This window comes from Streptopelia decaocto (genome assembly GCF_964273445.1).
Source record: "Streptopelia decaocto genome assembly, chromosome: 7".
Lineage (NCBI taxonomy): Eukaryota > Metazoa > Chordata > Aves > Columbiformes > Columbidae > Streptopelia > Streptopelia decaocto.
Genome location: NC_138661.1, coordinates 55,273,958 through 55,299,828, shown reverse-complemented (window position 1 = coordinate 55,299,828; position 25,871 = coordinate 55,273,958). Strand labels below are relative to the sequence as shown.

At 36.2% G+C, this 25,871-nt stretch overlaps 1 protein-coding gene across 17 annotated transcripts in view; it reads right to left on the bottom strand.

Moving 5' to 3' along the window:
- Positions 1-942: 942 nt before the first annotated feature.
- The window catches only part of SOX6 (SRY-box transcription factor 6), a 375,354-nt gene continuing 350,425 nt past the window's right edge, over positions 943-25,871 (bottom strand). For 16 of the 17 annotated variants that reach the window (XM_082059015.1, XM_082059008.1, XM_082059006.1 and 13 more), the window contains 3 exons: positions 15,248-15,481; positions 12,553-12,769; positions 943-4,740 (listed from right to left, as the gene is read on the bottom strand). In XM_082059015.1, the coding sequence (XP_081915141.1) occupies positions 4,437-4,740; positions 12,553-12,769; positions 15,248-15,481 (755 nt within the window). In that variant the 3' untranslated portion in view covers positions 943-4,436. The remainder of the gene's footprint in view (positions 4,741-12,552; positions 12,770-15,247; positions 15,482-25,871) is intronic. The other variant, XM_082059021.1, reaches the window with a different exon arrangement.

Genomic DNA, 25,871 nt, shown 5'->3' with positions numbered 1-25,871 from the left:
ATTGGGACTAATGCTGCTGTTTGGTTTGCATTCCCATCTCGGAGCAATCCTATCTTTTCCCGTCCCCCTGTTCATGTTGCACCTGAGCACGCTGATTTAGGAGCACACTGCAATCCCACGTATTCTCAGCAGACAGTTTCGCAAGCCAAATGGTAATGCTCAAACATACAGGCAGACCAGAATTGGGCCACTTCATCAGAGTAATTTCTCCATGTAAACCTGAACCCTGGAAAGCATTTCTGTTTGCATTAAGTCTTTTATCTTCCATTTTTATGAAATATGAAGTGAACTATTCTAGCTGGTATCACACTGGTTTGGGAGTGTTCTTCTCTTGAAAATAAGTACACTATGATTTTCCAAAAAGAAAATATATGGTATCTGTTAATTAAATAAACTGTCTGTTCACAGAGAAAATATTATTACTCTATTTGTGCATTACCTGAATGGAGTTGTTATTTTTTTGAGTCAGAGTTATTAAGGGCGACTCAAACACAATGCTTATAAAACAATTCCACAAGTCCTCTTAGAGTATTCTGTGAACAATTTCCCTTGGTGTTATAGCCTAACATGACAATAACATGATTTAATGAATGTAGAAAATAAAGGTTTGATATTGTTAAGTCTTGATTGCATTGGAAGGGCCATCTTCTTCATGATAATCTTTCCAGGGATATGCTTTTGACTTCCAAATGTCATTCTTATTAAGAAGTGAAGTATCACATCAGTTTTACTTGGATTCAGAAGACTGTGTTTCCTATCAAATGCATCAGAAATAGGGTATGTTTAAATTATCGACTTTCTAAAAAAGAAGGAAGTATTCTGTGTTTGTGGAATATGCTATTAAAAATCAGTGAGAGCACAAGTGAGGCATCTTGCTGTCCCAGCTACAGGTCCACAATACTGCGCTCACACTGCGAGTGTAAATTCAGCATCTACATGAGGTACAGTGACTTGTCAGCATTTAATATGGACCAACATACACTGATATAGAACAAAAGTAAATACATAACTTATACTTCACTAAGTATCCATGAACAAAAAATAAATTCTATTTCCTATGTTATATTTACACAATTTAAAAAAAATTCTAAAATGAGATGGTAAATTCATTAAAAACTTTGTTTTGAGCTCCGATTAATAAAGTAAAAATGTTGGGTTTTTATCCTTATGATTGTCCTTCCTTGATTTCTACTGACATTTTAGAGCCAATGTCGGCTAATAAATAGAATAAAATGCTCATATGCACAATTCAGATTCAAATATGTTCCTCCCACTCCCCAGCCAATAAATGCAATTTTTACCAGCTGGCGATTCCTGAACAGCCAGTCATTTTCAAGAATGTGGCTTTAACATACAGAGCATCAGCACTGAGGCAGGGCTGGAGCTAAAACAAAGTGTTCATACATACATGTATTTTGCATAAATAAATGAAATAACAAGACATAAAAATGACTCAAATCCGGCAACTGTGAGGCAGGCCCACACGAGTCGAAACAGATGACTTTTGTTCATGTAGTTTTCGTACAACAGTTTCACATTAGTCAGAAGTGATAAAAAATACCATTTATATCCAGTGCTTATAACACTTACGAAACAACATCTGTGAGTGTGTGTTTTTTTGTACTACACGCAAAATCAAGTTTCAGTCCTAAAGAACAGTCCTTTGTTCTCCACAAGCCTGCAGAATATTATTTTGGCATGGTCATAAAATTTTAAAAAATTAACCAACTAATCTAAAAGTTTGCCTTTGTGCAAAAAAAATAATAATTACATAAAATACAATGCTAACAATACAGCATTCTACCTATGCAACAAAACCAGAAAAAAAAAAAGAGAGCAAGAGAGAAAGTGATATGGGGGGAGGGAGAGATACTTCTAACTGGAGAATTATGTAAGACATTAATAAATAGTCATTTGTTTTTTTAGGAAATAATGTTATCCTCCCCCCAATCCAAGCTGAATGTATTAAAACCAGTTCAAATTCCCAAGCAATCATAAGAACAAAAAACACTTTCTATCAGTACCTTAGCCAGCTTAAAGAGGGCGCTCACCAGCTAATGACACAGCATATGCCTTTAAAGTCTTGGCTAGACCAGTTTATTGCTTATTAGACATGGACTCAGAACACATTTAAATAAATATTAAAAATATAGCATTTTGCTCCAAATTACAAAATGGTCAGAGAAATTTGACCATTGTGTTTCTATGCCATTATCTTTATAAATTGTCCTGTAAATTGAACAATCTTCTTTGTCTTGGGGTTTGTTCTCGCACATTTCAATGTGATTCCTACAGTGGCAACAATGGCTATCTCTGCTCCAACGGGTATTAGTGGGGCTATGAGGAAAATGGCTGCTCCTGGTACAGCATCTTGTCATTGCACCTCACACGAATCTCTGCAAGACAGGTTGCCAGCAGGAGGACAGCCAGCATTAACACTGTACTGCTGTCATTGTCTGCGCCCTACACGAAGCCGTTCAGCTTGTGGGAAGATTCCCACAGACTTCAAGAGGAGCTGCTCTAGGCCCACTCATGCCTCTCAGCCGGAGGCTGAATTTATCACCAATGTGCTGAAGACATTCAATTCAAAACAAAAGCTGAGGGGATGGAGAAGCTTCAGCACACGTATGCACCAGGCCCATTGGATCTGCATATATATATGCAGTGATGTACTTGTGAACAGGAGTGGAGTGTGAGGGAAAAGAAGAAAGGCAATTTCTTCTCTGGCTCTGAAATGTAATAAAATTGCAATCTTTGAATATCTGTATCCTGTATATCTTCTAGAATTTTCACTAGCAATAGCAATAGTTTCTAGAAGTAATACAAATTAAAAAATTAGTTTCTATAGCACCTTATATCCAAAGATCCCGAAGAACTTGATAAGCATTCATCAAGATCTGGCTGAGATTCCCACATGACTACTATTCAATAAATATTTTTGATGCACCAATTTTTCCCAGCTTTGCAAGGGAAAAATTGGTGTGGCCTTCCCTCCCCACTAGGAGTCTCACATATAAATCACTGCATAAATACTTAAGGTAGCAAACAGTTCTTTCAGGTGACAACAGGAACATGATGTACAGAGCCGTGATTCACTGCAGGATTCTACAGGCCCTAAAAATTCATCATGGTGGACTGTACATGCAGTTTGGATTTTACATCTGCCTTTGCTGTCTTAAATATAGAGGTTTATAACTATAAACACATTTTTTTAGGAATATTTGTACTGTATGTACATATGAGTACTCTATTTTGCATTACATAGAGCAGAGTGTTTCCAAGTGCTCCTTGAACATACAGTGTTACAGCAACAACTGAATTTCTCATTCATAAATGTCATGTTCATTTTAGTAGCAGGTGCACTTTTATTTTCATATACCTGTGTAATTTAGGGAAGGAGAAAGAAGCGGCTCTTTAAAATATCAGTAAGGAATTGTAAGTGTAATGCCACCAACAGTACTTTTAAAAATAAATATTAAGTATTTGGACCCTTGACATTCTGGAATGAATAAATTATTTAAGAGAAAATGTGTTAAGACTGAATGCAAGGGTTAAAAGCAGAGGGGTAGAGAATGTAATCAGAGGTGGCCTCACACTGCTAAGACAGGCTTGTCCATAGCTGGTGATCGCTCTTTTGTGCTTACTTAAAATTTCACACTAATGGCACATCAAGAGGCAAAAGCAATTGGGCACATGCACTATGGCAACCATGTTCACTACTTAAGAATATCTTGTCTCCAGATTCCTGAGTACTTTACCATATTCTGGAAAAAATTAGGTTTTATATATAATTTTTTTAAGATGCCAAAGGATTGTCTAAGACTTTACAGTGTCTCCTTTAAGACTTTTTTTTAAGTGTTAAGATTCAAAAGTTACGAAAAGTTTGGCACATCAGAAGTTCAGCTATACATATGGAAAAAAGGGAATTCAGAGACTATTTTTTAAAGACAAGCTATGATGCACAGATGTGCACACTTGTGGACTTGTTCTGTTTCACAATATGAAATCTGCAGTTTTTGTTTTCTAAAATAATCCAGAATAAAAACACATTCACAACCTGTAGGCTGGCACAGCATACCTGAGTGAGAATGTAGAACCCCCATCTAAAACAGTAACTTAAACCTTTATCAGCATCCAAAAGGAGAAAGACAAAAGGTAAGACTTGTAAGACAGCTATTGATTCATATAAGTTTTCAAGTCCTGATGCCTGATATTTAATATATGTCTTCATCTAAATTTAAAAACAAAAACAAAAAACCCAAGTTCATGAAAAATTAGGGAAACAATCTGTCTCACACATTAAGAAACATTTAAGACCATTCTGCTGATGTAACTGTAGGAGCCACACATGCATGCAGGCTCTTTAAGAACTTTTGTTCAAAAGAAACCCAAAAAAACCCAAATGAGTCTGAGTACTTTAATTCTGTGAACACTCCTCAGTTGGCACTGACTGCCTCATGGGCTTCGTTTTCACTACTATAGTCTGATTTGGGATCATCCTCATAGTCCTCGTACATTTCTATTTCATCCTCTCCATTTATCATTTCATTTCCAGCAAGGCTTCCGCTGTCCGTCTTCATACCATAAGTGCTCTGAATGACGGGGATGCTGGGCTCCGGGCTGGCAGAGGTGCTCGAGCAATCTGATGTCATCTGAGGTGATGGCGTAGTAGTCGCCATGGTAATAGCACCAGGATACACAACCCCCGTTCCCGTGGTGATTGGAATTTGAGGCTGTTGTCTGGAAGGAAAAACAAGAGGGGAATGTGATTACCTATGGTCAGAGGAGGGAAAACCTTCTGCAAGTCCAAATTAAAGAAAAGCTAGCGGTTTCCTAGAAAGGCGCCATGTGTTCCTCTGGAGTTCACAGTCTGGTCCTGTACAGAACCGGTTCATCTTATCTCCCAACAAGGATGACTGGAGAGTAAACAGTTTAGTGACTACCAGACATTGATTCTTTTGTGTATTGCATGTGTTTATTTAAACCATACTGCGAACCAGAACTTGGACAGAGATCATCAAAAGGCTTCAGGCACCTGTGTGATGCCCAGCTGCCAGTGCAGACATCATCTATGCAAAATCTAAATCCTCCAAACTCCTGACAAGAGCTTCTGTTAATGAGTGGACCTCAAGATTACCTGCAAGCACCTAAATGGGCAGACAGGTGACTAGGAAACATTGTCCAACTGCAAGTGTGTAATTCACTATTTAAGTGCTAAGACATTTCTGTATCACTTAGAAATATTTCTGATACTTTTTGCTGTTTTTTTTTTAATTTTTATTTAAATCCATGATCAGAATGTCATTTGTTCTTCAGGAGCTAATACTTTAAGTTCTTTTTTTCTATGGTAACAGACAGTCTACAGAAATTAAGACTTCCCTCCTGAGGACCCAACGTCAGATCTGATTTATTCTGATAATGCAAACATACGTGAGGACTCAATTAAGGGTGCACTACCTCTACTTTTGATACATCTTACATTCTGATGTCTAACTTTGCACTATGCAATGTTGTGTTTTTCATGGGTGTGTGATTTTAAGCATACTGGAGCAATACCACACTTCAACAAAAATTAGCTTATGTCACTGCCAGTCAAGCAATTCAATACAAGCTTTACTGTGAGCACGTACATAGTTGTACTAAGTGATGCAATGTCTCTTCTTACGGTGATGTACGTTTATTCAAATGCTGAGTAAATGTCCTGTTGCTGACCCATTCCACGGTCAAGCCCTTATTGGCTACAAATTAATTAAATCTACTTCTTACATTTGGGTTAATTAATGAATAACATACTTTCTATACCAAAACAGTCATACAAATATTCTGATATTATTTCTGGATCATTACCTTTAGTAAAGCTAAGAGAAAAAGAAGGGATGTAACTTGTCTGAAGGAAAAGATTCTTCATTGTACCTTAGGTGCAATACTTAATACACTCCACTGCCAGAAACACCCAAGTGCCCTGGAAGATGCTGGTTTAGTGCTGCCTAGTTATTGAACACACTAACCTATTTGCATAACATATTTACAGAACAATATCTTTCAATGTATTTCAAATCTTCTTTAGAGCGATATTGACCAAGTATTAGAGAAATATTGTATAATTTTAGCAGGAGAAACAGCATCAGATGAGTTTGGATAGTCTAAAAAACCCATAGCTTCTTGACCACGATGTCATTCTATGCTCAAATTGAGAAAAGGATGTTCCATAAACCAGTTTCTCACAAATTCTTAATCATTGGCTAAATCAATATACAAAATTATGTAAAACTTATTTATAAGACCCTAAATGTTGAGTCTTTATTCATTGATTAATACTATTTTTGAAAAATATCACACTACAGACTTACTAGTAAACTAAAGTGCTTCAGGTTTGGGAATCAATACGGAGAGCCAAATCATGAACATTCTGTGTAAGATAATAGTAAAATAATATGCATTACTGTCATTGCTGGTGCTGCTAGCCTGACTCTCAGAGCCTCTGCACAGCTTTAGACATTCAAACATCTGCTGTACAAGTCTGGTACACCTGGCTAGCAGCAAGCAAAAGCATTGCAGTAATTCATTTGACACAGTCATTATACTCCTGTTTGCAAATGATGATTTGCAGACGGTTTACAAACAGCTAGGGATTTTTCACTAAATTTTCACTTTTTAAATGGTCTGATAAATGTTCTGTGAAAGCAATTTTCAGCCAATGTATTTGCTTGCAAGTGGTTTTCTGCAAACATCTTTCAATACTTTATCCATAAAATTGAACACCTACCTCACATGGGAACATTTCTGTTTTAGGCTTGCATGTTGTCAGGAGTATAAACTATTACTGTTAAAAACTCAAATGTACCTCCCCCACAACTTTTAGACACAGAAAAGGTTCACATTTATGACTGTTTCCACAAAGCAAAGGAAAAAGAAACCCACACATTGTCACCTGCAAAATTCTACACTGTTGTCACCAGGCCATACACAATTCTCTCTAATCTGCCCATCTAATAACGAATGGTACTAGTCTTTTTCTAATATTTCTTAGAATAAAAATTCACAAAACAAAGCATCCTCAGTCATTCACCAAAGAACATCACAATATTAATGCCAAACATGTTTTGAGAACAGTTGTTTTTACAACTCTTCCAGTAAGAGTTGTAAAATCTACTCAAAGAATGATTGAGTGCAAGCTGCTCTTTTGTTATAGATGACAGTAAGGACCAGAACCGTAGTAACCACCTCTACCTCTCCCCCAAAAAATTTTGCACTTTTTTAGAAGCAAATTGCCATCAACAGCAAAAAGGAAAATATATCTGTTTAGGATGGGGCTGTGAGGTGTCCGGATAAAGTGACGATTGTCAGTGTTAGGCCCTGAAGGACAGACCAAGTTAAGAAATTCAGATGTTCTTTCAAGTGCTTATCAAGTCAGCAAAACACTTTTGCATATCTGCCTTTCAATGAGACGGGGTATAGTTGTCCAAGTACGAACCATTTCAAAGTATAAAGGAAGCAGGTCATTTGAGCATAATGAAGCAGAATTTCCAGAGATAACTTTTACTCGAGAATGCACCAAATGGATGACAAATTACAGACTGTATCTAACTGGTAAAGAACTTCACTAGTGTAACAGAAAAGTTAAAGGCTCGCTGAATTTGTAATTCCTAAATGCAGTTCTTTTTCACATGTTAAACAAAAATCAGACATGGTGTGCATGCCTGCTGCTGGGTGAGTAATAACTGTGAGCTTCAGATTACCTGTATCTTGCCATGGGCCTGTAAACCTGTGGTAACTGTACAGTCTAAATGGGAAGTGTCTCAAATTGCTACCCACTTGCTAGCAAAAATTTGCTAGCACTTAAACACGGGCACCCACACACCCACAGTAAATGGACACCTACCTCTCACTTGAACCCTGTTATTATTAATATGTAGAGCTGATCAGGTTGTTGCTGTAAATTCAGCTCAAGTTGCTCCATTACATCCCAGGAAGCCTTATTTTAAGATATCACAAACTATATGGATGGCATATGTTACTGGAGATAAGTGTTATCATTTTCTAAGTAATTAAATTGTATAGGATGGAGACGAAGAGCATTTATTTAAATACTAACCACTCTCGCTGAAAGGAAGAGTTGGAGTTTCTAACCTATGACTCTTGCCATCATGGTTTCTTTCATTTGTAGTTCTTAAAGGCATTAATGTTAATGGTATTTTTTTATAATATTAAATTCCACATATTCAATCCTTGTCTCTAGCTAGAGTTTTGCCTATCATTGGACCTTGCAGTGAGGAGATAAAAACATACTTTATTGCAAGCTACAGGTTACAATTCAGCTCAGTTGCACATGGTTAAAGCAGGGATTATTTTTGTCTGGTTAAGATTTCCAGAACCCAGCATTAATCTTCCTATCCAGTTCTGTGAGGAACAGTGATGCATGGCTACGTACTCTGGCTTCAAACCGCTCCTGTCTCCACCATCTCCTCTTTGCCAAATAAATCCTTATGTGGCCAGTTACGACAGGTCACTCGCCTCTCTGCTCTGCCAGCATTGCTAACATGTCTGTCCAGTCTGGGGCCGATGATTTGGCCCAAAATAGTTAAGTAAACATCAAAAAGGAGGTAACATGAAAATTCTTAAGCAAACTGACCTGCTCACAAGTTTGTGGCATTAATATTCTTCGGATTTTCCTGGAGAATGTTCCACTTTTGATTTTTGCAAAACTAGCTAAACATTTAAATTGGCAAATTACGATTGTTTTCTGATCCCTTCCCAACTATTTTCTGACAGCTCTTTAAAGGACTGAAGCAAAATCGATTGCATTAAGGAAAATGCTTATATGTTACACACCCCTGGAACTTACATTCCCCTAAGGAATGAAATAACAGTAAATCTCACAAAAGCATCCATTGTGTACTTACTTTAAATTCAAGCTACAGGAGTATAATATTACAGCCTTGTTCAAAACTGTAGTCTAGTAACATTCAGAATATGTGTGTACAGTAGTTATAAACACTATAAAGGGTTTATTCTAAACATCTTACACTGGTAAAACACAAGAAAAGTTACTGCTTACATCATTTTGCAGAGAAATGTATATATCATATGCTTGTATTTAGAGTGTATTAGACTGTAAAAATGACTGAGAATTGAATTATTTTTGTAAGACAAGGCAACAAAAGACAGACTCTTCGCTTAAAATGTCTGAATTTATGGTTTATATATGATCCATTTGTTAGTTCACATTTATTTATGCATTACAAAGAAATACTATTGAAGATAAATTGTAGATCACTTGAAGTTCTTTCAGGGATTAACTTAGACTGAAGTTATCATTCAGAATTTCCCATTAATAATTTTATTATTAAAAATAACTCAGTTATTTTTAAGACAGATTCAGCTTCCAGTAGATTAAAACCAGCAATTTTTTAATGTCCTCTGCATTAAACATGAATTATTTCTGTAAATTATCTGCCTCATTTGGAACAAAATTCGTACCTGTAAGGATGCAACAGAAGGCCTATGCACATTTTAAATTCCATTCTGTTCTTTAAAATACTTGCCAGTTCCTAGATTTTTGTGCTGGTCTATCACATATATAACATTTTCTCAAAACCTGAATTTCCTGCCCAATTTATTCCAAGAAATTTTCACTGTTGTGTATTTTTTTGATAGCTTTTCTTCAAAAATCAGAACAGAACCTGGCCGTCCATTAGCTTATTCATCTTTTATTTTAAAGCCTGGCTAGTTTGTATATTGAGATTCTCTAAACAACTTTTGTGCATCTTACCAATGTTTACCAAAGAATGTGGCTCACTGGAGTAAGCAGTATGACCTTTTTGCATTTTAAAAGTTCAAGCAGTGTAAAACTCCTTCTGCTTTTGTGGTGGGGGGTGTTTCAGTTGTATACAAGGCAGGATTATTCTATGCTGGCCAATGGCTCACCCAGGGGCATCTGATAGGAGCCCGCCCTTACTCGATTGCTTAAGCAATAAATGTACATTTGGTATAAGAGGATTCCAAACACAACTATGAAATAATAATTTTTTTCTTGCTATTTATACTTTGCTCTAGTCACCTGTTTTGAAAGTCTGCCTTTCTCTTCATATCTCCTATTTATCTTTTCATCCTGTTAGGATATTTTTTTGCCATTTTGACATGCGTGTTCCCTGCTTAATCGGTATGGTCTTTAAAAAGAATAAGAAAAAACAGTAGAACTTCAAGCAGTATGAAGCACTGGGGATATTTCATTGGAGTCTGTTTTGTACTTTTTTGCTCTTTCTTACACTGAAATATTTACTTTAAACAGAGAGTATATTCCATCCTAAAAAACACATTTGTCTCCTATTTAATTCTGAAAAGGAAACTGATCTCAACTGTCACATCTACAGTTCTGAAGGACAGTTTATGCTGTTCGTTCCATCAAAACAGTGGAAAAATGATGGGTGAACAAGGTCAGTTAGGAAAACTGTTTCAGCTGATGTTTTATGTGATATTTATGTTAAACACAAGGAAGAGTAAGTTTAAAAAGTTAATGGGCTCAATTGCTGTGTTTCACTTCATGATAATCTGATTTGGATTAAATATTGGGGTTTATTACTCAGTAAACTATTCTGCTGAAATAAATAATGCCAGGTTTAATGTTTCAATTCAGGAAAGTGTCCTTGTCTGTTTTTTTCACCTTTTTTACTTGGTCTCTTCCCAGAATTTTGTTTTAATTTTTTCTTTAGGGAAAAAGGGAATTTGGGGCAACAGTGAGAAGTCACAGAAAATAATGAAATAAATTTTTAAAATCACAGTCTGTGTTTGCTCAGTATCAAAATTTATATTTATATTTAACTGCAACATGGATCTCACTTCACCTTTACTGAACACATTCATTAGACTTCATACCCCCTTTTTCATCATTTGCATAACTAAGAGTAATTGTTTCTGGCAAAGTACACCGCATCATTATATAAGTGCACAAAGGTAATTTACTCTTACTTTAAAACTTCTTCAACATGAATGGAGTATGGTGAACTGGATTTAACATAAATATGAACTAGAACCAGTCCTTTCAAAAAAATTGTGACATTCTTGTTGTCTTTGCAACGAGACTATTTGATATATGAGAAAGATGTTACATTTTGGTTCCACCAGCAGTTTAATTTTGAATAGCTTTTGTTATATATATATTTATTTTATCACAATATCACTCTTTAAGTAGACACTTTTAGAAGTTTCTTAAATCCATCCTCCATATTCACCTCCATATTTAGCCACCACTTCCAATATGTAAAATGCTCCTGCTTAATGCTGTTTTGAATTAGCAAACAATTCTCAAATTGTCCAGTCTGTCAATCTGCTTTGGAAGACATAAGCTAGAGTTTCATTCCCTCAATCTCAATATACTTGGCAATGTATAAATTCAAATTTCTATTTAGAGTCCTATGTACAATTTTGATGGAAGCCTATTAGTAAACAATTTCCCTCATAATGAAGAACAAAAAACAATGTCAAAACTATGGACAGGAAGGCTATTTCAAGATATCAAACCCACTTCTATTTACTGGTTGAAGAAAGAGCCCACATTGTTGCATGCTGTACCACAAAATAATTGACTGCAACAGGAGTTCTGCATCCCAAGCCAAAAATGAGGGCACATAATCGACGTCAAGGTCAATTATCTGGTAGTGAAGTACCCAACAAAAGGAGACTATTGTGATTAGAGAAATAAGCAGAACATTGTGAATTTGGAAAGGCTGGCACGGGAGATAGCTTTTAAATTCTCTGTAAACCACCAGAAACATTGTGTTAGTGCACTGAACATCACAGATTAATTCATGAAAAAAGAGGAGAGAAATCAGTTATGGTGCAGTTGTTTCACTGGACTTTGGTTGTCTTTAGCCTTTCGTAGTGCTGCTTTCTCTGCTGAAGACTAGAGGAAATACTGTTAAAAAAACAGATATTGTTTTTAAAACTGTGCCAGGATCTTTTTGAGCCATATATTTCAAGTTGTAAATCTACCCCATCTATCTATGCACTACTTGAGATACACTTCCTAAAACATTTATTTTTTTAAAGTATTTTTTTCCACAGTTCTATATATAACAAAATTCCTAACAGCCTCATGCTATAATATTATTCATGTGTGTTTCTAATGGAACTTCTATTATTCCTCTTCCTTTTCCCTTTTCCCCACTCTCCTGACTCCTTATTCCACACAGGAATAATCTTTTGTGCTTTCTCTTTGTTATTGTCTTAATTTAGGAAATGATCCTGGAGTTGTTACTAACCCAGAAGGGATTAGCTTACTAATAACTCACAAAACACATGATGTAAACCTTTCAGGCTAATGGGAAACAACTTCTTTTATCTTTAAAGAATTCCATAATCAGTCTCATAATCAGCATTCAGTGGCAAGCTGATAGCTCTATATTCCATGATATATCTTATTTTTTAATAAGGTTTTACAGGTTCAGATCTTTACCTTCTAAATAACATTAGTCAGTGACTTAAACTGATAAGTCTATTTGTTTTCGAACAGCATGCTCTGTCTTTGAAAACAATTACAACAATAGTACTCACCCTACGGTAAAAAACTGCCTCATCTCCTGCCTTCGAGACCTCATCAGTTGTTTGTATTCACCAATACGCAATTTCTTTCCATCAACAATGCAGGTACGTTTTGGTCGAGGTTTGTATTTATAATTAGGGTACTTTTCTAGGTGGATTTTACTTAGCCGTGCCTGCTCTTCATAATAAGGTTGTTTCTCTTGATTTGACATGGACTTCCAGCGAGATCCTATTAACACAAAACGTTAGTGAGTGCTCAAGTAAAGCAGGTTTAGCTTTACACAAAACATTTCAACATGACTTTTTGTTATAATAAACACATTTTGAATAATTTAATTAAATAAACTGATTTGAATTTACATCAGCCAGCACATATATTGGGATGCACAACCAGAGACACCTTAAAAGAAGCTTGACTTTCAGATACTTCTGCAGACCAAACATAGATAAATCTCTATTAAATAGGTGCACTCCAAATCAATAGCTGCTTCTCAAAATCTCTGCTTCATGCTGCTAAACAGACATTTTATTTATTTTTTTTTTACAATATGAGCATTAATCTGTGAATAATTCTATACCTTTGTAATACCACACACAGTGTTACGGTTAAGTAAGGTCTACAACCATGCTTTTCTTGTTATAAGCTTAACAGATTGCCTAGGGATACATGCTTCTTTTATAGTTTTATCTGGTTTTACAATCCTACTAATAGATATTAATACCTTGCTATGAAGGAGGAAGAAAAATAACAAAACCTTATAGATTTTAAAAAATTATGAAAAATCCCTTGCTGTCTGGTTGCCTTAAATTTACTGATCTTCTGATATAAGCTTGGCATAATATTGGCGCCTTACCATATTTTAAATCCTGTTATGCATATTACCTTCCAACCAGATGTAATAAATGCACAGAACTGCACTGAGAAAGTTACATTTAGCAAACTTATATTAAAAAAAAAAAAAAAAGAAGAAGACAACCAGAAAGCACATTGTAATTATATACACAACTTCAGGTACTGTAAACTCTCATTGGAAGTTGCACCAATAAAAAAGTTAAAAAAATAACAAAGTGTACACAGGAAGAGGAAAAAGTATTCAGATCTCTTGTATTGTTTATAAGGACCTATCTAAACACTTGAATAGAGAAGGGATTTTTTTTTCCAGGGGCTAAAAATTGCAGAAAATAGCTTTTTGGTGTCTTTTAGATGAATAAAACTATTACAGCTGTGGGTGGAAGCTATTCTTTTACCAAGATTTTTCATAGATCAACAAATGGAAAAGTTGTATAAATATTATCCATAGCCAGCAATACTCTGTGTCAGTTCTAATATATCAGTCTCTTTTCTCATTGTCCCAGAAAAGTTGCACAGATATATAGACACAGACTTATTTGTGGCAGAGCAGATACTGACAGGTTAATTCCATGGTTAACAAACACCCAATTGCTGGCACTTCTGAAATATTTATGCTGGAAGTTTACATTTTAATGAATACAGTTACTATGCTCCTAATAGTTTTTTCACAGAATGCACACAAATAATATAGAATCCCTACAGCTGCCAACAGTGAAACAGTGCAGGTCTTATACAAAACTGAAAGGCTATTCATATAACTTACTTAGATGGTAGACAAAAATATGAGAAGTACTAAGTAAGATTTTGGAAGTTTTAGGACAAAGTAACATTTATTTCTGTGTATTCGTGCCTCTGATTGAACTAACATGCAACAAACTTTGGTAAGAAAATATTTGAACTCAAGTTTACAATAAAATGATTACAGAGGAAACATGATTTTTACTTTTATTTATTACGAGGTACATTTGGAATCTGTCTTTAACTTCAAAGACTCAGGAGCAAATATGGGTTTTAACATTTCAACGCTCATTCTCACGGATGTTGCTAATTCTCCGGAGGGGTCTTAACAAGCAAATCAAAATTTCTCAAAAATGAGCCAATTTATTTCAACAGTGGCAAAATATAATCCATGGTATATTCCCTGATCATCCCAGTCAATACAAATTAAATATTAACTATGGTGTCTTTTAACAAAGCAGTATTTTAATTGTATGATACTAGTGGCTCCTTAGCTTTTTGAATATTGTAACATTTTGAATCAATGATCATTTTGCATGTGAAAAGATATGCATGTACAGGTCTTTTGAACTATGCCAGTTTTTTTTTCTTTGATACTGCACTGTCTGACATAAACCTTTGATTTTGATTTTGTACTTTATTATTTTTTTTCTCAGTAATTACTCCAGCAAGTATAATTTTGCATTCAGGTGATTTGTAGTTCAGGTGATTTCTAATGGGATCTTGCAATTAGACCTTTTATCAGGATACACTCTTGCAACAGATTTCACAAAACATTCCTTTTGAAGCACATTGTGAACTCTGCTGTTGGAAGGGACAGAAAATGAAAGGGAAGGGAATGAAAATGAAAACAAGCTGTGAGTCTTCATTTGTTTAAGTTGCAGTAATTCCAATGTCAGTGAACATCTCCTGAACAAAATATATCTTAGAATTAGGGAAGTTGCACATCCAAGAAGGAAGTAACTAGCCTGTGTCACCAATATAAATAACCTCATCTTTCCACAGCTCCAAAAATAACTAACCTCTGCCAATCGCCACTACTATAGCAAAGCCTTCTACGCCTCCCCCAGTTTTGGTTCAATGACAGTCACAATTTGTTCATTGTCTTGCACTTACCTAGGATTTTGCTAATGTTGGAGTTGTGCATGTCAGGGAAGGCCTGAAGAATTTTTCGACGCTCATCCTTTGCCCAAACCATGAAAGCATTCATTGGTCGTTTGATGTGCGGTTCGCTACTGGCTCGGCCTCGCGAATCCCGGTAGACTCGAGCTTCAGCCACAGTGGCACCTCCTGTTGGCCAACAATAATACTGCTGTAGTTTAGCTGCAGAGCCATTCATTGCTTTACTTCCTGTAATGTCAGGGCAGGAAGAAACAAGATGGATGCAAAACATTATTAGGTGGATTATGCAAGTGTTTTCAGTGCTGTGCTTATTATAGCCTCATTCTTTCTTCTCTCTCTCTTTATGCTGCCAGATCTATGAGAGAGAGGGACAGAAAGGATATCCAGTGATTTCAATGTAATGGGTCAGGCTCACCCAGCTGAAGGCATCAACACTGGAGTGAGGAGACAAATTGCACTGGTATTTCTCCAGTTAAGGTATGGAGATTTGAAAAAGCTTCCATTTGAGACTGTAACGTAGCATACATGTTCTGAATGCTCAACAAAACTCACATAAAAGTTACACTTGAGAATAAAAACTGATGTAGACCTGTTCACATAAGTAGTTTACAATGACTTTGCTGCTTGAGCAGTGAAGCATGTGCCAAACATTTCATAAAATAGATTATATAGTACACCAGGTACATGCTGCTAGTTGTATGGGTCTGATTACATTTGAAGCTGAACATTTTACAGTTGCATCTGCTTTAGCTGAATTCTAGATGTGTCTTAGAGCATTCAATCACATGTATGTAATAAAACTGTCTGCCTTCAACAGGTACACGCACAGCGTCCTGGAGCTTCTGGAATGGGAGACAAGCACTCCAGCTTCTCCATGCCTGCTGGGCTTTAATGTGTCCCAGTGTCCTGTCATTACCCACCATCAAGTCAACTTGTACATGCTAAACTTAACCAGATTTTTTAATGCATCCAGCCCTGCTTCTTGACCACAAACAGCAAAGCTTCATGGGGGTTTAGAGTTCATGGAACTGAGTATGAGGTGTAGAACTAGCTAATACAGGAGACAGAGATAACCAAGCCTAGATAAGGTGTGCTTTTACCAGAAAAACATTTGCAATTGTGATGATAACATATGTTTTTAGGTTTACACCTTAGCTATAAAAGAAAGGCAAAAAGTGTTTACAGTGGGAGAGTGACATACTTAGTCTTATGCCTCATCAAATTGTTCATATAATTCAACACCTTGAAAACGCAAGGTACATGACAACAAATTAGAACAGCAACAAGATTCTTTTTTTGTAAACTCTTACAGCTCCCGGCACAGATTTACCTGACAAAAATCAGAAGATTAGTTCTTTACACTAAGCAAACGACTGCAGATTTACTGATTTCAGTGACTGACTCACAATATTTTAATTGTGCAAAAACTAAGTTTCCTAATTTAGTGTGAAAACACAACAATAGGTATACCGTTTTAAAAATTCTATATAGGAAATACATTTACATGAAAAAAGTCCTAACACAGAGGATGCATAACTAATACACTACCTTTTTGCCAACAGGTCCACAGTACATTAATTTCATTTAAAACGCACTGACCATACAGGATAAATTGATTTTGCTTTATATGGTGTTGACAGCCATGTTTATTGTGCAGTGAAATGTAGTGTAGTTTCAAGCTGACTATATCCATCAACGCGGGGCAATATGCTGACTACTGGGCCAGATGAAGACATACATTACCCTGAGAGCAAAACACTCATTCGTATACAGCAGTGTCTTCTCCTGAGGATCACCACGGTAATTTATGATGCCTCCAATGCCATTAGTTTACAATTGACACCAATTTGGCAATTTGTATACTAACGTGTGCACATAAAAGAAGACAGGTTTGTGGCAAATGTGAGAGGCAAAACTATTTTAATACTATTCTAAGTTAAGTACCATGCTACAGGTGTTCAGCTTTTACAGGAGGCTGCAACTGCAGTCAGATTTATTGCAAAAAGGAACAGTAGTTTTGCTGAGGGACCTGCAGGTAGGACCAATTTAGGGGTGTGTGTGGTTAATGAGGTACTGTGCATTGTTGCAGAAGTCTTGGAATATGCATATCAAAGATACGGTCCTTTGAGAGACGATATGTTTATTGTGAAACTATAATGAGTTACATAGTAAGTCAATGCTGAAACATTTATTGAGACAAACAGCTATATAAGTTGAGAAGAATCAAATATATCAAGTAATGGTTGTTCCATCTTTTAAAATACTGCTATACATTTTGTAACCAGTATCTGGGCAATTAGGAAATCGGTGACAAATTAAAAAAAAAAATTTATTATTTATGAAAAAGTTGTCATTTGTTATTCAGCTACTCTACTCGCAGTAAAGAAGTCATATTTGAATCCACATGATGATTTTCCATCTTTTACTTTCCCAAATATACTTACTCATTACGCCTAAGGAGTTTGGCTTTAACCCTTTCTAACACAATTTTGGCCTGACCTTTCAATCCTCATGCAGGCAAAGTGTACATTTACTGTTATCAAGATAATAGGCTGGCTTTTTAATCTGGATAGAATTTTGATAGGAAACCAATCAATCAATCAATGAATCAAACAAACAAAAACCCCCACACCATAAATGATCTATTTTTCAGAGAAAGGTTATATTACTTAGAGTAATAAATTACAACCATCCCAAGAAGGCCAAGAAGTTCTGGCTGTATCTGCTGTAAGCAAGTCCATACTTGAAGGATTTGAAAAAAGCAGCCAAAGAGTTGATGTTCTTTGTGCTTGATCTCTGGGGGAATATTTGCAAGTGGACCCGTAGGCCTTCACAAAAGCATCTGCAAAATGAATTTCTGCCAATAACTGAAGTAATGTAATCTCCATGTTCTCCTAACTATCTCAGAACTACAGAATTATTTTCAGCATATAAAGCATTACAAGAAAATACTTCTGTTAGTATGTGGTTCAACATGGGGAGCAAGAAAGTCTCAGTACCTTTTTAACTTAGAAATGAGGCACTAATGATATAAAAAGCACAGATGCTCAGTGAGTTCTTCCAAGTTGAAACACATAAGAACAAGCTTTCAAACTGATTGTTCTTAGGTATTTCATCCTGCCAATCCGATATTTAGACAGTATTATGCCTTATATAAACAATTTCAATGGGTTTTACAAAGTATGTATTTTTTTCTCAAGTGACAGCTATAGTACGGACAGAGGCAGAAATGCCTGGAATTTTAAGAAATATAGAAAACTGCAGAGAAGTAGATGTTTTGCTTCTTGCTGAAAATATTTTCAGGAAAGTCTAATAGATAATAAACCCCCAAAAAACAAATTAAATAAAAATGTACTACTAATGAAAGGTGAGAAGAATGGAGGAAGTTGCTAATTGTCTCTCTATGGCAACTAATGTTCTATCTCCTAGTTACTGTTAATGCTGCAATCGCAGGAGGAGGTTTTGATTTTCAGAATTTAGAGCTTGGTCAGAATTTAAAATTATTGCAAAAGCAATACAATTTGGCTGCCCTAATGGCTTAGTTGGCAAAGACGTCTATACTTCAGCCTAAAGGCAGGGGCTGTCCTCAAAGTGATGCTTCCGACTTGTGAGGCTGTGGACTGCCTCACTCCCTAGATGCTTTACATTTGCCCAACTTGTCATGACTTTCATGATTTAAAACTAAAAGATTAGAAGAGAATGGTCACTTTTTGTGGATACATCACAGGCAACTCCTCTGAGGAAGCTGGATTCCGGACTAGACTCCATGGACAATACTGGGTCAAAGAACACCACAGAATATATCTAAAAATGTTATAGCTTCATTAAAGTAATTTCAAACAAAATTTTTGTTCCAGAAGAGACTAATTGCTCTCTAATGACAGCGCAGGGGAAGAAGAACCCCTGTTCTTTAGAAATAGAAAAGAATCTGATCATCAACAGGAAAGATAAACATTTTCCTATGAATTAAATGTTAAGAAACATAGTTATGAGTGTTCCATTGTTTGTTTATTTATTTACCTTTGCCTATATCTGAGTTTCTCATCTTTTAAAATGACAAGATTTTTAGGACAGGCACCATCTCTTAGCATTCCCTCTGAAATTTTGGCCACATTAAGGTTAACCCTATTGTCTTTAATGAGATGTGTTTTTTCCTTCCATTTTATACATCATCTACCACAACGAAACCTCAGAGTGAGCCTTTACATGTTGCCAGAACGCAAATAATAATAAACAGGGTAGAAAGGAGCAAAAAAAGGCTGAGAAAAAACAATGAAGAAAGAAAGACAAAAGAAGTGACAGCAAAAACAAAGAGATTTTTATCAGTGACTCTTGTTATTCCTTAATTACTCTTCACGCTCTGGCCATTGACTCATGTTTGAAGTAATATATTTCCTTTGACTCTCTCAAGATAATGAATCTTTGTCTAGCCTAGAGAATATGCAGCATACCAACTTCCATAGACATAGACCAAGATAGGATTTATAGAAATTTATAGACAACCTTTCTAGGTTCCTAGTGTAAAAGTGACTGGTTAGTAGCAAGGCTCCTATCATCGGTTATTCCTTAAGCTGAGATAACATTTATGGCTACTTTGGAAAAGACTGATTGCAACCTCCAAAATATCTGGCCCTGGCTGTGTTAATACAACTAGCACTGCTAGCAGCTTGCATTATAGAGACCAGAACCTAATGAACATGCAAACAGGAGTCATTCTTTTACTACTGGAGGTGGGTTACTCATAAATGTGCAAACGCCATAAAAACAGGGAGCATGAAAAAACAGCTTGGCAGTCCCCTTTCCGGCTCTTAACCTGTGGACAGACAAATGCAGCCTTTATGAAAGGTATAGCAATATTTCAAATCAAATAGAAAAACACAAATCTGGAAAGAATAGAATGACAAAAGAAGCTTCAGAAAGTTTAGAATACAAGAATAATCACCTATTTTGAGTTACTAAGTTCAATGATCAATTTTGGAGAAAGTTACAAAAGTTACTACTTCACTGTAATCTAAGAGATTTGTAGCAGGGTTAGTCTAACGTTCATCTATTTTGTCCCTTGCCTGCATCTTACTTCTTCATCCCCTTCCACATTCATAAGACTTTTTCGTTCTTTCTTAACAGCAAGAGAGGTAAAACAAATGGATATCTCATGAACTATTGTCATTACTGGCACGTCTTGTCATCACCAGGCAAAACTAACATGCACTTGGAAACACAACTAGCTCTGGAACGGGGATGCCTGTAGTCACACAGTGGCACAAACGCTCTGCAGGGGAGTGTGTGTTTGTCAAGCTGCTTTCATTCCAAATGCTAAACAAATATTATTCAGCTGGGATTTCAGGGCCTAACATTTCTTACAGGCTGCATGTCAGTGAATGGAAAGAGGGTAAAACTGAGAAAGACGCGAGTGATTCATGAAATACTGGAATATTTAAATGGGCTCTGAGGTATTTCATCTGCAAGGGTTCTGAAATGTGCTAAGTAAATACTAAGAGGTGGGAATATACTGTAGCACAGGTTAGCTACATCCATGCAACACTCAGTTATGATAAGGCTTCTATTTTTCGTCTTAAGAGACTCCGTTCTCTTTAAAACATCAACAAGAAGAATAAAAAGGGAATTCCCTAAGGTCAGCTCTGAGGAAACATAAACCTCTAATTCAATAACTCCGCTACTGCACTGAAAAAGGCCTTATTATTGCAACATCCATATGGAGTCAATTGGACATTAATGACTAATCAATCCCTCCCCTTTCTATTCTACTTCTAGTGTCACAAGCCATGTTTAGATTAGCCCATTTCCTGCTTAGGATTGCTCAAGATGTCTTTTGTTCTTTCAGGGCTGGCCTGATGGAGGCAGCTTAAACAAACACACGACCCAAGTGGTGCAGGAGTTATATACTGCCATATGTGAATGAACAAAGGGGCCATACTAAAGCCTTTTGTGGTATTTGTTAATGTTTTTCATCTGACTTTAAAAAGACCTAATGACTTTGTGGTGAGCTGATGCATGTGGCTCGTGGCTTTGCAAAATGAAGGAAATTCTAGCCAGTTATATAGCAGCATATATTTTCCAAAGTGCCTTGTTTTCAGTTTTGGTGGCAGTAAGTTTACTTTTTTCGTACATTTGGTTTACATATGCAAGCAAAATTCTTAATCTCAATTAAAACACAGCACCAGTTTTCACAGCAATCCTCACAACATGCATATGTCTTTCCCTGTTTGAAAGGCTAGAGCTAAAATTAATAGTGAAATATCTTCTGTGTGAAATCAAATCAACTGTTCTCAGTTCTATTAGTGGTAGCAGTTCACTCACCAGTGTTTAAAGCTGAATTGTTAGTTGGGGTCATATTAAATACTGAAACATTTCTAAATAAGCTATTAGCACATCCATACTCCACAGCCAGCCATGCCCAAATCTACATTATTTAAATGAATTAAAACTGCTAAATGCAACTACTCTACTGATGGCTTACACAAACAGTTTGGATTTCCTGACCACATTTTATGGCAAAATTAACCTTCATGGAAATTTGGCATGCAATGCAGCTAAAACAATACAATGGTCTTTTTACATTACATGGAATATTAACTGAATTAATTAGCACTTGTGGGCCTGACTTAAGGCCTCACTGGCCTACATATTCCCACTTGTGCTGTAACTAACATAAGAGCACGAGAAGTTATTCTGTGAAGATCCATCAAATATCTACATAGAAACTGGGACGAAGCAGCAGCCTCTACTATAAATTTGGGGAGGTATTTAAGTGTCATAAGATTTTTCAATCATGTGCTACTTGCACATTTCAAGACCATTCACAGATAATTAATTAAATGCTAGCAACCGCATTCTGACACAGATATTACTGATAGAAAAAATGTGAAACATATTGAAGTTGAAAGTTATTCAGACTAAGTAATGACACCAGAAGTAAGGGATTGCCAGTCATCGAGTCTAACTATAATCACCATTCCCACAAACACTATTGTTGTTTCTCTTTGATATTTCATTTCATACTCAAATGAGGAAAGCAGAGGCCCACAGAAAGGAAAACCATGGGCAAAACACCCCAGCCCAAGAGAAATATTACTAATAATTATTGGTAGTTATCTGACAAGATCTATCAATACTGCAGATTGTCTTGTTTGTTTGTGTTTCAAGAAAAACTGTTGTTCTAACAGATGAGCAATTATTGTTACTGTATTAATCACATTCAAGGTCAAAACAATACAGAGAGGAATATACTGATCTATTCAACAGAAGAGTGCTTCCTTAAGACTAACAGCTTTATTGCCAGTGGAGCTGTTACTCACATAACTTCAAATTTCTCCTGACCTGACAGTGTCACCTAGAAGAACATCCAGAAAACATGATACTGATTTAAAACACAGGGATTAATTCTTCAGTCAGCCCTAACCATTTGCTTTCTTTGTTGTTGTTTTTGTTTGTTTGTTTTAATCCTGCCTGAACAAGGGCCATAGGACATGATCCATGCAATATTTCAGTCAACGCTTTGTTTTGTTTTAAGATGGAGAAATGACAGACAGGAATTCATCACAGAGAAAAAAGGCAGCCTGACTTCATATTTGATGGGATGTATTGTTCAAGGTGTGGCTGAACACTGTTAATGAACAACTTTGCTTTCTCCTATGTAGCAAACCAATGAATTTTAAAAGCTTAAGTACAATGTGGTTTAACAACATGAGAGTTGTTTATAAAACCACCTCCCTCAAATTCTGTTATATTAATGACATGCAAAATACTTTGCAAAAGGCTTTAATGCATACTGGAATCACTGCATTGGTGGCCTATTTTCTGCATTCAATCCACAATTGCATTTGTCACATTCTAGCATATGCAACATCATTCTTTGTATCAATATAACTAATTCTCTCCATCCAGTGTTTTCTGTTCTCACTTGTCATATATCGGTAATTTGATGGCAAGGACCAAGGGCTGGGATACACACATGCGATTTCTCCTTGTCTTTCACATGGGGTGCCGATATTATAATAATTAGTAACATAATTAGTAAATAATGTATCGTGAAGGGAGAGAAGCAAAAGCAGCATGGTTACAGGAGCTGTAAGTTAACAAGTAATAATAAATGTTAGGAAAAACTCTCTTAAGGCTAATTTTTCAAATATGTTGCACCTGTGTATTTGGGATTTGTGAGAGAAGCAAGAAAGATGTTTACAAACAGGGTAATGGCATGTCCAAATATGTTGCCACATTAACCTGGTTTGGATTAAAAATGAGGGATCCACCATGCAATAGGAGCTTATTTGGAAATTTACAATTTTATTTTTTTTAATACTACACTTCTTGTGAAACTATCCCTTCCAAATTGAAAACATAATCACTTAATATTTGCAAAAGCTGTGATAATGCCAACCCTACATGCATTTTGGACCACTGATTCTGTAAAATTAAATCAAAGTACAAATTAAGAAAATATTGTCCCCTTGCTACTACATTCTGCACTAGATGCTTGCTTAGATACTTGACATATCTACGTGGAACAAAGGCAGATGCTCTTAAACAGTTTTCTATTGCTGAGATACTGAAATTCCTGAAGGAGAAAATGGTGTGCAGTTTAAATTTAGAAAAATAGACAGTTGTACAAAGAAGAGGACTTGTTTGAGTCTGTATGAATTGCTCATGCTTAGCCAGAATATATGATGTTCTTTCCTTAATGTGTTCATATTTCTGCTCTACTCCCTGTGCTCAAGAAGGTAAGGAAGAAGGACAAGATTCCTCTCTTCTCCATGATGTATAATTGTGGCTTTCTCAGCTGAAAATTCAATTGTGCCTGGAAATTCTATGCCATTTTAGGCAGCTTCGAGTTCCATTTGTGATACTGGAGAAATGCAAAGACATGCAGAGCTAAGAATCAGGACCATGGGGTGTTTTACACCTGTGTTGGCTGTACACGGGTGTGAAAAAAATGTTTTAAACCACTGAACTACAATATTTAATTTTTTACTCACTCAATTTAAAAATAGCTAAGCAAACTGACTGATGCTCAATTCCCATGGGCAAAGATTTTCTGAGTAAAACTGCAGCCCACAGTTACTTTTTACAGCCTTGTTCTAAATTCCTGAAAATGTTTTACTATATAATGGAAATTGTGACAAGCCCTTGACCATAATTGTGCTAATAGGCACCCATAGGTAAAAGTCAGGGCATTGGGACAGTGGCTGGTTGTACGACATCAGAAATTCTAACTAGAATTTTTGTAAATAAAGGTATTCTTTTATAAGAATCAATTATTATAGTATGGAAACAGCAAACAAGAAAGCCTCATATTTAGCAGTAGCAAAAAAATACCTAAGAGAGTTGAAAATCAAAAGGTAACATTTGTGAAGGACATCCACATTTATTATTCTGAAAGTGAGAAGCACATATATGTTAAATATTAGTATCTTGAGAGGAACAAGTTTCAATGCATTGCAAAGATCAGTCTGCACACCCCCAGCTCAGATTTTTCAGTACTCAAAGTGGGAGTTCCTCCTGTAAAATGTTATGGAGATGCTGGCAACAAGGAGATTCATGAAGTGGTCGCCATCAGAAAAGTGATGGAATGGTTCCTAAAGACAGAACGCCTTATTCCTGTCCTATTTGTAGGCATTGAGTTACTACAGGGCTGAGGCACCGAATCTCATCCAACACAACTGAAATACTGTGCTTAAGTACTTCATCCCAGACTCTTGATCTGTTATGTGTTATTCTGAAAAATGTAAGGGTATCACTCATGTATCAGGCACAATCAAAGAGCTTCACAGGTGATAAGAATGGCAACCACAATTAATGAAGGCCACCTTTTAGCATCTGGTCTAATTAACCAAGGTAATGTTATCTTTAAATAATAATACATTTAAAGGATTCGGGTTTTTTAATCACAGACACATAACAAGAATTCAGGGGAATAAAAATTCCAGGACTTGAGCTTACTGCACTCTCTCTAGAAACAGTTCTTTGTTTTCAGACAGCTTTCACTGTTTTCTGATTTCCATCTTTCCCCTCTCAACTGCCATAGCAACTATTACAAATATTTACGTGCGACAAATACTGGCGTGGAGAGGCATTCTTTCCTCCAGTATTTATGAAGTGCTGTCACAAAAGTGGGTGATGCTTTGTCATGCATGTACTACCTGCTGTTTACACCTCTGCATAGGAGGGTGTTAAACAAGTTACCTCACAGGTTTGGATTCTGTTGGCAGCCTGCCAAGACTGATCTGCCTGCAAATGTATGGTTCCTTTTCACTTACCTCTTCAGCTGCTCAAAGTCAACCTTTTCTTGGAGTTAAGAAGGAGCCGTGTCACCCTCTTGTATATGCAATTATTTATTACTGGGCATATATGAGAATGTTGAGTAGAGATACTCCTTTAATAAAGCATTGATCTGTTTTTTTATTTAATACATTTGCAAAACCCAGGCACTTGTCATGAGGTCTGCTCTATCACCAGGGAGGAAGAAAATGAAGTTTTGACAGACGGATAAAAATTTGGAGCTGGACAAGGTGGCAGTGTCTCCTCACCCTTGGGCTCCCTTTGTACTTCTTGTTCTCATGTTTCTCCCCACATAGCCAAGAAACTACATTTCCACATTGCA